This window comes from Scyliorhinus canicula, chromosome 11 (genome assembly GCF_902713615.1).
Source record: "Scyliorhinus canicula chromosome 11, sScyCan1.1, whole genome shotgun sequence".
NCBI classification, from domain to species: domain Eukaryota; kingdom Metazoa; phylum Chordata; class Chondrichthyes; order Carcharhiniformes; family Scyliorhinidae; genus Scyliorhinus; species Scyliorhinus canicula.
The window spans coordinates 90,838,074-90,852,459 of NC_052156.1; the positions used below are offsets into that span (position 1 = coordinate 90,838,074).

The 14,386-nt window shown below is 44.9% G+C and overlaps 1 protein-coding gene across 1 annotated transcript in view; it reads right to left on the reverse strand.

Annotated features, from left to right (window-relative positions):
- The window catches only part of ip6k1 (inositol hexakisphosphate kinase 1), a 99,636-nt gene that overhangs the window by 75,223 nt on the left and 10,027 nt on the right, over nt 1–14,386 (reverse strand). The window contains 1 exon segment of the mRNA XM_038810841.1: nt 6,579–6,954. Coding sequence (XP_038666769.1) covers nt 6,579–6,801 — 223 coding nt within the window. The 5' untranslated portion in view covers nt 6,802–6,954.

Consider the following 14,386-nt stretch of genomic DNA (forward strand, 5'->3'; position numbering starts at 1 on the left):
GAAAATTAGGAGAACACGAGAAAGCTTTGGCCGAGAAGATTAAGGTAAATCCAAAGGGATTCTTTTTTAAAATAAAGTTACTGTGAAAATCCTCTCTTCCCACATTCTGGCGCCTGTTCGGGTACACAGAGGGAGAATTCAGAGTGTCTAAATTTCCTAACAGCACATCTTTCGAGACTTGTGGGACTTCAAGTATATTAAATGAAAAAGAATGACGAGAGAGAGAATAGGACCCCTCAAGGACCAAAGTGGACACATTTGTGTGTAACCGCAGGGGATGGGAAAAGTTCTCAATGAATATTTCTCCTCTGTGGGGGTCACGGGGACAGGGTGGGGGTCACGGGGACAGGGTGGGGGTCACGGGGACAGGGTGGGGGTCACGGGGACAGGGTGGGGGTCACGGGGACAGGGTGGAGGTCACGGGGACAGGGTGGAGGTCACGGGGACAGGGTGGAGGTCACGGGGACAGGGTGGAGGTCACGGGGACAGGGTGGGTGCGCTTTCCAAGGGTCGGTGCAGACTCGATGGGCCAAATGGCCTCCTTCAGCACTGCAAATTCAATTAATCTATGAATTTATTTTATTTCAGAAGGGCTGCAAGAAAAACTTGGGAATTGTAGATCTGTAAGCCTAACATCTGTGGTGGGTACGTTACTAGAGAGTATTCTGAGGAATAAGATATACAAACATTTGGAAAGACAGGGTTTGATTAGGAGTAGTCAGCATGGCTTTGTGCATGGGAGATCATGCCTTACAAATTTGTTGGAGTTCATTGGTGAAGTGACCAGGAAAGTTGATGAGGGCAGGGTGGTAGATGTAGTCTATATGGACTTCAGTAAGGCCTTTAATAATGTTCCACTTGGTAGGCTGCTCTGGAAGCTTAGATCACGTGGACCCCAGGAAGAGCTGACAAATTGGATATATAATTGGCTTGATGTTAGGAAACAGAGGGTAATGGTGGAAGGATACTTGTCGGACTGGAGGCCTATGACTCATGGTGTGCCTCAGAGGTCAGTCCTGGACCCATTGCTGTTTGTTATCTATATCAATGATTTGCATGATCAGCAAGTTTGCGGATGATACTAAAATAGGTGGTATTGTAGACAGTGAGGAAGATTATCAAAAATTGCAGCAGGATGTTGATCAGCTGGGAAGTTCAATGCAGATAAATGAGAGGTGTTGCATTCTGGAAAGTCAAATCAAGGTAGGAATTTCACTGTGAATGGTGGGACCTTAGGGAGTATCATGGGACAGAGTGACCTTGGAGTTCAGGTGCATGGTTCTCTAAAGCTGGAGTCAGAGGTAGATAGGTCGGTGAAAAAGGCCTTTGTCAGGCTGTCCTCCATCAGTCAGGACATTGAGTATAGAAGCTGGGAAGTTATGTTGCAGTTGGTGAGGCCGCGCCTTGAGTATTGTGTTCAGTTTTGGTCGTCTTGCTATAGGAAAGATGTTATTAAACTAGAGAGAGAGTGCAGAAGAGATTTACAAGGATATTGCCAGGACTCAAGGGACTGAGTTATATGGAGAGACTGGACAGGCTAGGACTTTTCTTTGGAGCGTAAGAAACTGAGGGGTGATCTTATAGAGGTGTATTAGATCATGAGAGACATGGATAGAGTGAATGCACTCAAGGGAATCGATAACTAGAGGGCATAGATTTAAGTTTTTAAAAAAATTTAGAGTACCCAATTATTTTTTTCCAATTAAGGGGCAATTTAGCATGGCTAATCCACCTACTCTGCACATCTTTGGGTTGTGGGGGTGAAACCGACGCAGACACAGGGAGAACGTGCAAACTCCTCACGGACAGTGACCTAGGGCCGGGATTCGAACCCGGGTCCTCAGCGCCGTAGGCAGCAATGGTAACCATTGAGCCACCGTGCTGCCGGCATAGATTTAAGTTAAGAGCGGAAAGAATTACTGGGAACCTAAGGAGCAACTTGTTTTTACAGAGGGTGGTACGTATGTGGAATGAGCTGCTGGAAGAAATGTTGAGGCAGGGACATTGACAACATTTAAAAGGCATTTGGACAGATACATGGATAGGAAAGGTTTAGAGGGATATGGGCTAAATGGAGTTAGCTTAGATGGGCTTTTTGGTTGGCTTGGACCAGTTTGGGCCAAAGGGCCTGTCTCTGTGCCGTAGATTCTATGGTAACTCTGCCTTATGTCTGCCGTCCCAGGGCTAATCGCTGGCTTTTAAAGCAGACCAAACAGGCCAGCAGCACGGTTCGATTCCCGTACCAGCCTCCCCGGACAGGCGCAGGAATGTGGCGACTAGGGGCTTTTCACAGTAACTTCATTGAAGCCTACTCGTGACAATAAGCGATTTTCATTTCATTTTCATTCATTATATGCCAGCATCTGTGCCCAATGTGAGAATCTGTTGTGATGTTGGCCACGGACATTTCAGTGCTGCAGTAAGAGCTGAAATCCGACTGGAGAGTCAAACAGGAATTACTGGTAAAGTGGGCACGGATTTGGAACAATGGCCTCGAGTTCCCTCCACATTTTCCCCTGGATACATCTGTGATCTGGGTACAAACCAATTGCGTGGTTTAAAAGATTGCAGTATTTTGGGCGTAATTCAATTATATACATAACTCCAACCCAAATTATTTTGGTCTTCCATGTCTATCTTTCAAACCTTATACCAAAACCCACAAAACTGGGCACTCCCCCGAATTCAAATGCACCCAAGTATTGTTTAGAACAGGGTTCACCGCGTGGGTAAAACTCCTATACAACGCCCCCATGGCGAGTGTACGGACCAACAATACCAACTCCCAATACTTCCAGCTGCACAGGGGCACCAGACAAGGATGCCCACTGTCCCCACTGCTGTTCGCACTAGCAATCGAACCGCTAGCAATTGCGCTCAGGGCAGCAAAAAATTGGAGGGGGATCCGAAGGGGAGGCAGAGAGCACAGAGTCTCACTCTATGCAGACGATCTGCTCCTCTACATCTCGGACCCACAAAGCAGCATGGACGGAATCATCGCGCTCCTGAAAGAGTTTGGAGCCTTCTCGGGCTACAAACTCAACATGAGCAAAAGCAAGATCTTCCCAGTACACCAGCAAGGGGGGGGGGGGGGGGGGGGGGGGGGGGGGGGGGGGCAGCACTAAAGGGGCTGCCGTTCAAACAAGCCCGACATAAATTCCGCTACCTGGGGATCCAAATAGCCCATGACTGGAAAGGGATCCACAAATGGAACCTCACCAGCCTGGCGGAGGAAGTAAAAAAGGACCTGCAAAGATGGAACACACTCCCACTCTCCCTCGCAGGAAGAGTCCAGACGATCAAAATGAACGTATTGCCCAGGTTCCTCTTCCTGTTTAGATCCATTCCGATCTACATCCCCAAGGCCGCCTTCATAGCGCTGGACAAACTTATCATGGCGTTCGTATGGGGGGGTAAAAATGCTAGGATCCCAAAGAAGGTCCTACAGAAAACAAAATCCAGGGGGGGGGGCTAGCCCTCCCGAATCTACAATTCTACCACTGGGCGGCAACAGCCGAGCGAGTAAGGGGATGGATCCAGGAGCCAGAAGCCGAGTGGGTGCGTGCGGAGGAGGCCTCCTGCATGGGGACCTCCCTCCGGGCCCTCGCCACGGCAGCACTCCCATCCCCACCCAAAAACACTCCAGCAGCCCAGTGGTGACAGCCACCCTCCAATCCTGGAACCAACTGCGGCAGCAATTTGGCCTGAACAAAATGTCGGACAAGGCTCCCATCTGCAACAACCATAGGTTCAAACCAGCACTGACTGACGCCACCTTCAAAAGGTGGAGACAGGACGGGGGGGACACTGACAGTCAGGGACCTATACACGGACGACAGGATCGCAACACTGGACGAACTGACAGAGAAATTTCAGCTAGCTGGGGGGAACGAGCTACGGTACCTGCAGCTCAAAAACTTCCTACGAAAGGAGACAAGGACGTACCCACAACCGCCACGACAGACACTACTGGAAGACCTACTGGACGCAAGTATCCTAGAGAAAGGGAACTGCAGTGACATGTATGGCCGACTGGTAGATAGGGACGACACCGTACTGGACGCAACAAGAAGGAAATGGGAGGACGACCTGGGGATGGAGATAGGGTGGGGACTCTGGAGCGAAGCACTGCATAGGGTCAACTCCACCTCCACGTGCGCAAGGCTCAGCCTGACGCAACTAAAAGTGGTACATAGAGCCCACTTAACGAGAAACCGTATGAGTAGGTTCTTCCCGGAGGTGGAGGACAGATGTGAGTGGTGCCAAAGAGGCCCGGCCAACCACGCCCACATGTTCTGGTCTTGCCCCAGACTTGTGGAGTACTGGACAGCCTTCTTCGAGGCTATGTCCAAAGTGGTGGGGGTGAGGGTGGAGCCATGCCCGATAGTGGCGGTCTTCGGGGTTTCAGACCAGCCAGATCTATTCCTGGGGAGGAGGGCGGACGCCCTTGCCTTTGCCTCCCTGATCGCCCGCCGTAGAATCCTGTTTGGCTGGCGGTCAGCAGCACCGCCCAGAGCTGCAGACTGGCTGTCCGACCTCTCGGATCTCTCCAAATGGAGAAAATCAAATTCGCCATCCGAGGGTCGGACGACGGCTTCCACAGAACGTGGGAGCCATTCATGCAATTGTTCCGGGACCTGTTTGTGGCCAACGTACAAGAGGAAGAATAGTCGGGGGAAGGTAGCCGGCGGGGAGGGGGGGGGGGGCTACGGGCTCGTTACGGGGGTTTGATGGCTAGCTAAGGCCCAAAACCAAACTAAATAAACGCCAATAAACATGTTGGGGAATGTAAAATAAGTATGCCGACAAAGAGGGGGAGGCCACAGTTATTACTACGAAGATGCTCACCTGTAAATATATATGTTAATTTTTGCGTGTTTTTTTTCTCTCTCTAACAATTTGTACTTTGTTCAATATAAAACATGAAAACTGAATAAAAAACATTTATAAAAAAAAAAGTATTGTTTAGGGCGGGGAGACTCTCTCAATACTGTGGCCAGAGTTTCTTTCCAATAGTGTCATTCTCTGGTGGGTCTATTGCAACTTTTGAGCATTGTTTAAATCATTAGGACCAGCTAGTGTTTCTTTTAACACATTTTTATGGCATCACTGTAAATTGTATTAAAAAGTGAAACGCAGCCCAGATTACAGGTTCTTAAACACAGTGCCCGACGTGCATGAATTGTGGCTAAGTGAGTTAAAACTTTAAGACTCAAAGAATAAATACTGATATGACTTTGGCATTTCCTTGGGCCCCAATTCTTTACTCTGATTTATGCCCAATTAGGCATATTTTAAATTTGGACATATTCGAATGAGACCTGGAGGATGTTTTGGATAAACAGGTATATCCTCCAGGTCTCCATATTCAAAGATTTGAAGGGACAAAGCAATAGTCTGTAAGAAGAGGGGTGAAGTTTAGGCTTTGAGAGGTTGGGCGAGGATGTGATTCTGACCGGGAAGGGCTCAATAAATGCAGAGGGGGCAACACTGAGGAAGCACTAATCTTTTAAGAGAAATGTTCTCTTTATAGCTCAGTGGGGTCTGACAGAAAGATCCTCAAGATGAGTTTGCTGATCACAGCTGGGGGCTATGATGAGGAACAACTCATCTCAGTGGTATTGGACCAGAGAAAGAAAGAAATACTCATCAGCCAGAGTTTCTGTTCCTAACTGTTGTGCAGTGACTCCCAAACACACACCATGTGTATCGGTAAAAGAAGGTGAGCACAAGATAGGGTTCCATAGAGCAAAATAGCAAATGTATGGCCCTGGGACAACCTGCTTTGGTCCATGTTGCCAAAGCATCTCAATCCAGTTTCATGTTTTCTGGTCTGCCAGGTTTCAACTTGATCAATTGGAAATGTGATGTGGAGATGCCGGCGTTGGACTGGGGTGAGCACAGTAAGAAGTCTTACAACACCAGGTTAAAGTCCAACAGGTTTGTTTCAAACACGAGCTTTCGGAGCACGGCTCCTTCTTCAGGTGAATCACCTGGAAATGTGTTTGCTCCTCGTTAGTGTGTAAATCAGTAATGAGAATATCAAAACTATTGGTATCAGTAACCTGGCATATACGCATGTGAATGGAAAGGCCCAAAACCAAATGTTTGGACATCCCTGTCCTCGCATATCTGGCATCAATGGAATGAACTGCTATTTTAAAAGGAACACAGGGAGTAGAATTGGAGCTGAGAGTTTGGAGAATGCCACATTTGGGCACTGATAGATGTAGTTGACTTTACAAGCCTAAAGTACTATTTTTAAACAATGAGTCTCTTCCAGCTCTGCAGTGTTACGGTTAATTTATTATCCTCCCAGTGGCCATGATTTTGTGCATGGATTAGATACCGGATTTATTTAAAGCAGGAATACTGCAGAGTGTCAGCAGATTCAGTTATTAGTCAAAGTGTTTCCATTTCAACCAGGTAACAAATACCTCCACTCGTTCTCATCCCAAGCCCAGAAAAATGTTTTCTTTTAAGGCGCATTAAAATTTTCTCCACAGATAAAAGATGTTAACAATAATTCTCCAGATAAAAGACTGCTAACCTTTGTTACAAGATTTGTAACATCTCACCTTTGTACTCTGGAGTAAATTCTTTCATTTCTGGTGGCAGTGATTCGTAGAACCTCTGCTCTCGACTGATGAGAGGTTTACAAACTGTGTGATCGTCATAGCGCATCATACTAGTGTGTCCGCCAACTTGGTGAATGAAAGGCTCCAAGAGCACGCCTTTGCTTCTCTCTGGAACTGTGTTGTTACCATATTTCCCCACTTCCATGGTGTCCAAAAGGCACATTGCGTTACTGGGCCGCAGCTCAGAGGAGACATGGAGCACAGCGCATAGGCCTGGCTTTGCTGGGGAGGTGTATACGGGCCAGAGGACCAGCCCAGGACCAATGAGTATCAGGTAAGAGCAACTCCAAACTGCGATCTTGTTCAATGCTCACTTCTAAAAGAGAAAAGGGAAAAAAGAAAAACTGTCAGCTCACTTGAAGTTCAAAAAGATTCTGGCACCACAACTCAAGCATTAGCCTCTAACCTCTGGGATGAAGGCTGATGAACAAATCCTCTGTATTTACTGTAAAGGTTCAACATGAAATGTGGTTAGGCAATCTTAATCCTATTCAAAGCGGGTACAAAACTAATGTGATCCTTGATCATCGAGAGACCACAGGATGACCTCAACCTGGGGTGGCAGGGATGTTTTTCGGAGGCTGGAGTTGAGGCTTGTTGGCTGGACAGAGCAGTGAGCTTTACTTGGTATCCAAACCATCAACGTAATGCTGAAACTCCGATCCCAAAATGTGTGATCATTCCACAACATTCCTCGTCTTTGTAGATACAAGATTCACAAAACTGAAATTAAAAAGTGGTCAGTATTTGCAGACGAGGACAAATGGGGGCATCAGAAAACCAACATGGGCAACAAATCAGGATCACCTTAGTTACAGAATATTTCCTGTATTGCAAATGCTGAAAAGTCACTCGCCCAAACCAGACAAACATGCCTTTTAAAGCACATTTGGAACATTTGTGTCATAGCAATCCGCTCCGGAAAAATGTCCTTTCAGCAAGTAACCACATATTATCAGAAGCTGCGATAGCAAAGACCTGTAATTGGCAAGCATGCAGTTGTGACGGGTAAAGCCAAGTGCTGATGCAAGATAGTTATAATAGTAACAGGACTACAGCTTATATGGGCGCTGCCTGTCTATTTTTAAAAATGATTCGCAAGTCACCTGCAACAAGTCAGATGATGCATTGTTTTAAAATGATGAGGTGCTACAACATTTAATATGGAACAATATATTCTGTGAAGGATGTGTAATAAACAACCATCTGTGAGCTGCAGGATTCAAGACAATTCAGTTTCTGATGATGTTATTCCAAGTCTTGAATGAATTGTAACTTCCTCCAATTTCACATGGACAATCAGAATTGTTGTTTTCAGCAGCTACAACTAATTCTGATGCCTTGCCACTGATTCCATTCCTCTCCCTTACTCAGGCTGTACTTAGCTATTTATCATCTTGGTATCGAGTTGAGGAAAGCTTCAAAGTCCAAGCTGTGTCTAAGAGTGCTCACCTTCATCCTCACCATTACCTCAGCTTCTGAAACCTTTCAAGTGCCTTCTTCAGCTTCAGAATTGGCAGTCTGAACTTGGGGCCCATAAACGTCTCCCCAACCTCAAATTGTGCATAAACCTCAGCTAGTCTAAAACTGTGTACCTTGACCTAGCCAGTTTTTTTAATGCTATTCACAATGCAACCTCTGATGCGGTTTTATATTAAAAATTCTTTATACAAAGGGTAGTTATTGTTTGTATTATCAGAATGTCAATATCCTCGACACTATCCATTAAATAGGAAAGAATGGTTCCAGCGCTGTTTCTGTCTGTTGCGCATTATTTAGAGACCAGGTTGATCAATGATATGATGGGAATCTAAGCTACCCTCAATTCAGTAGTTTGTATTCTACAACTGGCTCCTTGTTAGAACCGCTGGTGGCAAGGATCAGAAGTTCTTGTTTTTATTTGCTGTTCAGAAGCAAGGTTATTTGTGGGAACCAGATGAGAATGGTGCCCAGGCTCAGCTGTGATGCTGACATTCACTAACCAGATTGAGCTTGAAGAACAGCCACTTGAGCAGTGGAGAAACAGGTGGGCAGGGAAGAAAACTGGAGGTGGTGTCAAAAAAGACCGACTCAGACTTCAGGAAGACAAGCCTTCCATGAGGTTAAATGGAACATGCAGATTTTCTTTCATATCTACTTGTTCAGGGGATGTGGGTATCGCTGGCTGGGCCAGCATTTAATACCCATTCCTAAACACCTTTGAACTGAATGGTTTGCTAGGCCATTTGAGAGTCAACCTCATTACTGTGGGTCTCGGGTCACATGTATAATGAAGGGTAAAAAACTCAATTGTTATGTTCCTTTTCGCTGGGAAATGGAAAAATTCTGCTTATATGAACATTTAACATTGCAATAACCTTGGTGTCCAGGCAGGGTGGCAAAAGTTCCAACAATACCATGACTGTGATTAATTAACTCAGCACAGTCCCTCGGGCGGCATGGTGGCACAGTGGTTAGCACTGCTGCCTCACGACATCATGGACCCAGGTTCGATCCCGGCCCCGGTTCACTGTCTGTGTGGAGTTTGAACATTCTCCCGTGTGTGCATGAATCTCACTCCAACAACCCAAAGATGTACAGGCTAGATAGATGGGCCATGCTAAATTGCCCCTTAGTTGGGAAAGAAAAGAATTGGGTACGCTAAATAAAAAAACTCAACACAGTCCAAAATTCAAACCAGAGACTCGCTGGTGTACATAGTTCTACTTGAGGTTAGGTCATCATACATGGTGGCTTTTGCTTGACGTCTCTTAAATTTGAGTCAAAATTTTGTTGCATTTTAACAGCATGTTACAGATTTAACTTTGGAATTGGTTTAAAGTTAACAGAATAGCGTAACAATGAGAATTACTCATGATCTTATCCAAACTCAAGAGAATTTCTTTAAAAATGAGAATTTAACCGCCTTTTGAACTTCTAGAAATAAAATTCATCCCTTTCTTTGTCATTTTCAATCAGTGCTGTCACGAGGATTTCTGTACTTTCAATTGATCATTCCATGAAATAGGGTACGGACCTACACTGCTCAGGAGGATGGGGGCAGATGCCCTCACACTCTCAGAATAGAATCCCTACAGTGCATAGGCCATTCGGATCCATTGGTCTGCACCGACCCCTTTAAATACCACCTACCTAGGCCCAATCCCCCAACCTAACCTCAAGGGGCAATGTGGCATGGCCAATCCAGCTAACCTACACGCTTGGACTGTGGGATGAAACCGGAGCACCCAGAGGAAACCCATGCAGACACGAGAAGGAAGTGAAAACTTCAGTCACCCGAGGGCTGAATTGAACCAGGGCCCCTACTCAAACCAAGCAGCTCTGTCTGGCTCATTAATGGAAAGATTCATATTTAGTTGCAGCACACTGGAATTCAATATTCAAGTGTTAGTTGGCCTAGATGGACAAGCAGAAACTTGATCAACGGGTGCAGATTTAGACTCAAACATTCTAATTAATTTCCATATGTAAAGAATTTGGTAAAGTAATTTTCCCTTATTATTGGTTTAAATGTAATGCAGAATTCCATCACTAATATTTCAAACAATGACCAAAATCATTTCCTGGGACACTGTGCACTTGCTCAGGATACACCAGCAAATCTGCACAACCCATCTCCCAATACTTCAAAAAGTCTTACTCACCAGGTTAAAGTTGAAAATGAAATGAAAATCGCTATTGTCACGAGTAGGCTTCAAATGAAGTTACTGTGAAAAGCCCCTAGTCGCCCCATTCCGGCGCCTGTTCGGGGAGGGTGTTACAGGAATCGAACCGTGCTGCTGGCCTGCTTGGTCTGCTTTCAAAGCCAGCGATTTAGCCCTGTGCTAAACAGGTTTGTTTGGAATCACAAGCCTCCGGAGCGCATCAGGTGACTGATGAAGGAGCTGTGCTCCGAAAGCTAGTGATTCCAAACAAACCTGTTGGACTTTAATCTGGTGTTGTAAGACTTCTTACTGTGGCCACCCCAGTCCAACGCCGGCATCTCCACATCATGGTCACCAATAATTCAAAGCAGGTCACATCCAACCAGAGTTGCCTTAATAGCAATGATGAGTGTGATGCATGTTGTTTTTCATTCTCCTATATATGTTTTATGGGCAGGGCCAGAGAAAGAATTAATACGGAAATCCAGCTCTCAGCTTCTCAAGAGGCTAGGTATTAATGCCATGGCTAAGCTGGATTTTCCATTCAACAACATATCATAGAATAACATAGATAACCGACTGACAGGAGTATCATTTTCAGCCTACAAAAACAGCCAGCCTGATCCTTTAAGCCAAAGCGAAACAGGAAACTACTTCAATGAAATGAAACCCAGAGGCAAGCTACAACACTTGTAACTCCATATTCAATTCTACCACTCAGGAAAAAAACAAATCTCACATACTAACTGAATTTTTCAACTGCACGTGGAAGAGGCACAGGGTACACTTCCACTCCAAATGTCCAATAAGGAACTGAATCACAGAGCAATGTTACAGTCACCAACAGTACTTTATTGTGTCTGCAAGCAAGTAGTAGCAAGGGCACTCTTAACTAGTCTCATTCAGTGCCAGGAAGCACGAAAGCAAATCAAATTAGCTGAGGCTCTTGGCCCGAGGGCGAGTCTGTGACGCCTAATTCAACTGTATAGCTGTCAGCATTCCACAGAAGCCCTAGAGTGGAAAAGGAAGCCATTTGGCCCATCGAGTCTAGAGCAACCCTCCAAAAGAGCATCCTACCAAGGTCTACTCCCACCTCCCAATCCCTATAACACCACCTAACCTGCACATCTTTGCACTGTGGGAGGAAACAGGAGCACCCGGAGGAAATTCGCAGAGTAGAGGAGAACGTGCAAACTCCACAGTGTCACACATGGGCCAGGGTCTATGAGATTTTTTTTAAAAAAGGGGTAGGGGCTTATGCTTTAATGTTTTGTCTTACTCCATAGAATGAATAAAAGGTGATTTTGCACAGCAGATATAGTGATCCAGGTATGTTACAAATGGTCAGCTGATGGCTCTGAAAGCCTCCCTTTTGACAGTCAGCTTCAGGTCAAATCTACTTATGAAACCACCTGAATCTCCATAATGAGCAACTACCAGCATACGAACCTAGTTTCTAAAAACATCTACTTATCTGACAATAAAATAGTATCAATAAGGTATTGCACCTGTGAGGCCCTCATCTTGAGTGCTCAATAACACACATGCTACAAGTCTTGCAGAAAATTGCTGCAACCGTAGAAATCACAAAAAGGTGATCAAATGCCCAGCTCAAGCAGAATTTCACATGAATCATTAAGATTCAATAAAGATACGAGCAAATCCAGAAGCGAGAATAAAATAAGATGGGAGAAAATGAACAGCCAATATTAGAAGCACACATCCCTGTCAGCTTCAGAAGAGAAAAGGCAAGACACATCAGACGTTAATCTTTTTCTAAAAACGAATTGTTTTTTTAAAAAAAGGTTTTCCAATTAAGCAGCAATTTAGCTTGGCCAATCCTCCACCTACACTGCACATCTTTGTGTTGTGGGGTGAGACCCATGCACACATGGGGAGAATGAGCAAACTCCACACGGACAGTGACCCGGGACCGGGATCGAACCCTGGTTCTGAGTTCTGTGAAGCAGCAGTGCTAACCACTGTGCCACCACCTGCTTTTTAAAATTTGTTCATGGGACGAGGCCAGCAGTTTTTGTCCACCCCTAATTGCCCTCAAGATGACAGTGAGGTGGTTATAATACATGGTGGTGCAGTGCTCCTGGGAAGGGAGCTCCAGGATTTTGACCAAGTCAGGGTGGTGTGTGGCTGAAGGAAACTTTTAATGAAACATTAGCTTGTCTATTTTCTTCACAGATGTCTGGTTACTCAACGTACTGAGACAGTTGTCTGCTCCGCTGTCCTGAAGTCAAATATTTTCACTGGACTGTTGATGCTAAGCCAATTGAAAATGTGAAAAATTAGATTGATAGAAGGTTAAATTACTAAGGGATATAGAACCAAGATGGCTAAATGGGGTGAAGATATAAATCAGCCATGATTTAACAGAATAGCAAAACAGGCTCAAAAGGCTGAATGACCTTCACCTGCTCTTATGAAGCTTGATACCTTGAGAGACCCAGGGATCCAAGGCAGTGAGCTGTGGAAAGCATCACAGTCAATTCCTGCGTCCACATTCACCTACTTTCCTGGAATCTGAAGCAGGAACCCTGGCTGACTTCTCCCTCTCCAGCCCAGTGATACTGAAGCCAATTTTACACCATCAGAACACATCTGCAACACTATATCCAGCGAGCTGAACACTCCTCGCTTTCACTGAGGTGTTCTTGTATTAGTTGCAAAGTGATTAAAATATCTTTTAAAGATTTTTATATTTCTGTTATAAAACCTGACGTAGGTACTGTTTTGAGGGGCATTATTATTAAAAGGAAGACATGGACAACTTAAGTTCAGAAACAGTCTTGTGATTGGGATTTCAGCAAAGCTTTTGTGGATGTGAGAGTTTTGTACCATGTACACTTGAACCTCGACAGCATGGCAGAGTACAATGAGGGATTTTCTCTTTCCAAACTTGGGTTGGCGCATCGCTTACTTTGTACTGTCATGGGGTGGAATTTTACATGGCTAATTCTTCCAAGGGGTTGACTTGCTGGATTTGGACCCAAATGAAATCCAAAATAGACCATTATAACGGAATAAAGTAAAAAAAAAATTCAAAAAGCATACATATTAATTAACATTTTATTTATTGCAGTGGAAAGAAATGTATCACTGATGCTGGGAGCAGCTTGAGGGCACCAATCAGAAAGGTTCCAATGCAGTTTTACGTATGTATAGTTTTATAATTAATCACACTGTAAACTTACACCAAGTATCACAAAGTGACATTTGTTAGGATTCCTGTGTACCCCAATTTCTGCCTCAAAATGGCATTATTTGCAACGTCCTGACCCTTTAACTGCAGGAAAAGTAAAGGAGGTGCAAGGAACACACATTTCTGACTGTGACTTGCTTATGTATAAAGTCTTTAGGGCCTTCAACGCAATGCAGATTTCTCTCTTTAATGATGGAAATAAGGGAGACCAAAATGGCAAGAATCACAATTAGACCAGGACCATCAGGAATCATGAAAATCAGAATCAGGGCAGCACGGTGGCGCAGTGGGTTAGCCCTGCTGCCTCACAGTGCCGAGGTTCCAGGTTCGATCCCGGCTCTGGGTCACTGGCCGTGTTGAATTTGCACATTCTCCCCATTTTTGCGTGGGTTTCGCCCCCACAACCCAAAGATGTGCAGGGTATGTGGATTGGCCACACTAAATTGCCCCTTAATGGGGAAAAATGAATTGGGTTCTCTAAATTTATTTATTTTTTTAAATGAAAAACTGAATCAAGTTGTGAATGATCTCACACTACATATTCTTATAAAATGCTCATCACTATTTCTAAAATTTAAAAAACTGAACAAAGACTTTTAAAATGCCGAAACTGTGCCTGTCGGTGACCCCTGAATGCAAAGGAGCCACTTGGCAGTTTTAATTAAAAAACTCAACTTCCAATGAGGAGCCGCCAACAATCTCTTGTGGCGTTTATGGCCCAACTTCAGAGAGTGTCACGTGAGAGTACCTTTAAGAAATGGGTGTTTAAGCAATGTACCTTTAAGAAATAGGGCAGCTCATATTACTGAAGTGATGTCAGAGTGTGGGTGAAGCTGGGTTTTTAGCTCAGCCATTTTGCAGTGTTTAGTTTCAGTTTGAGAGAGAGCAGC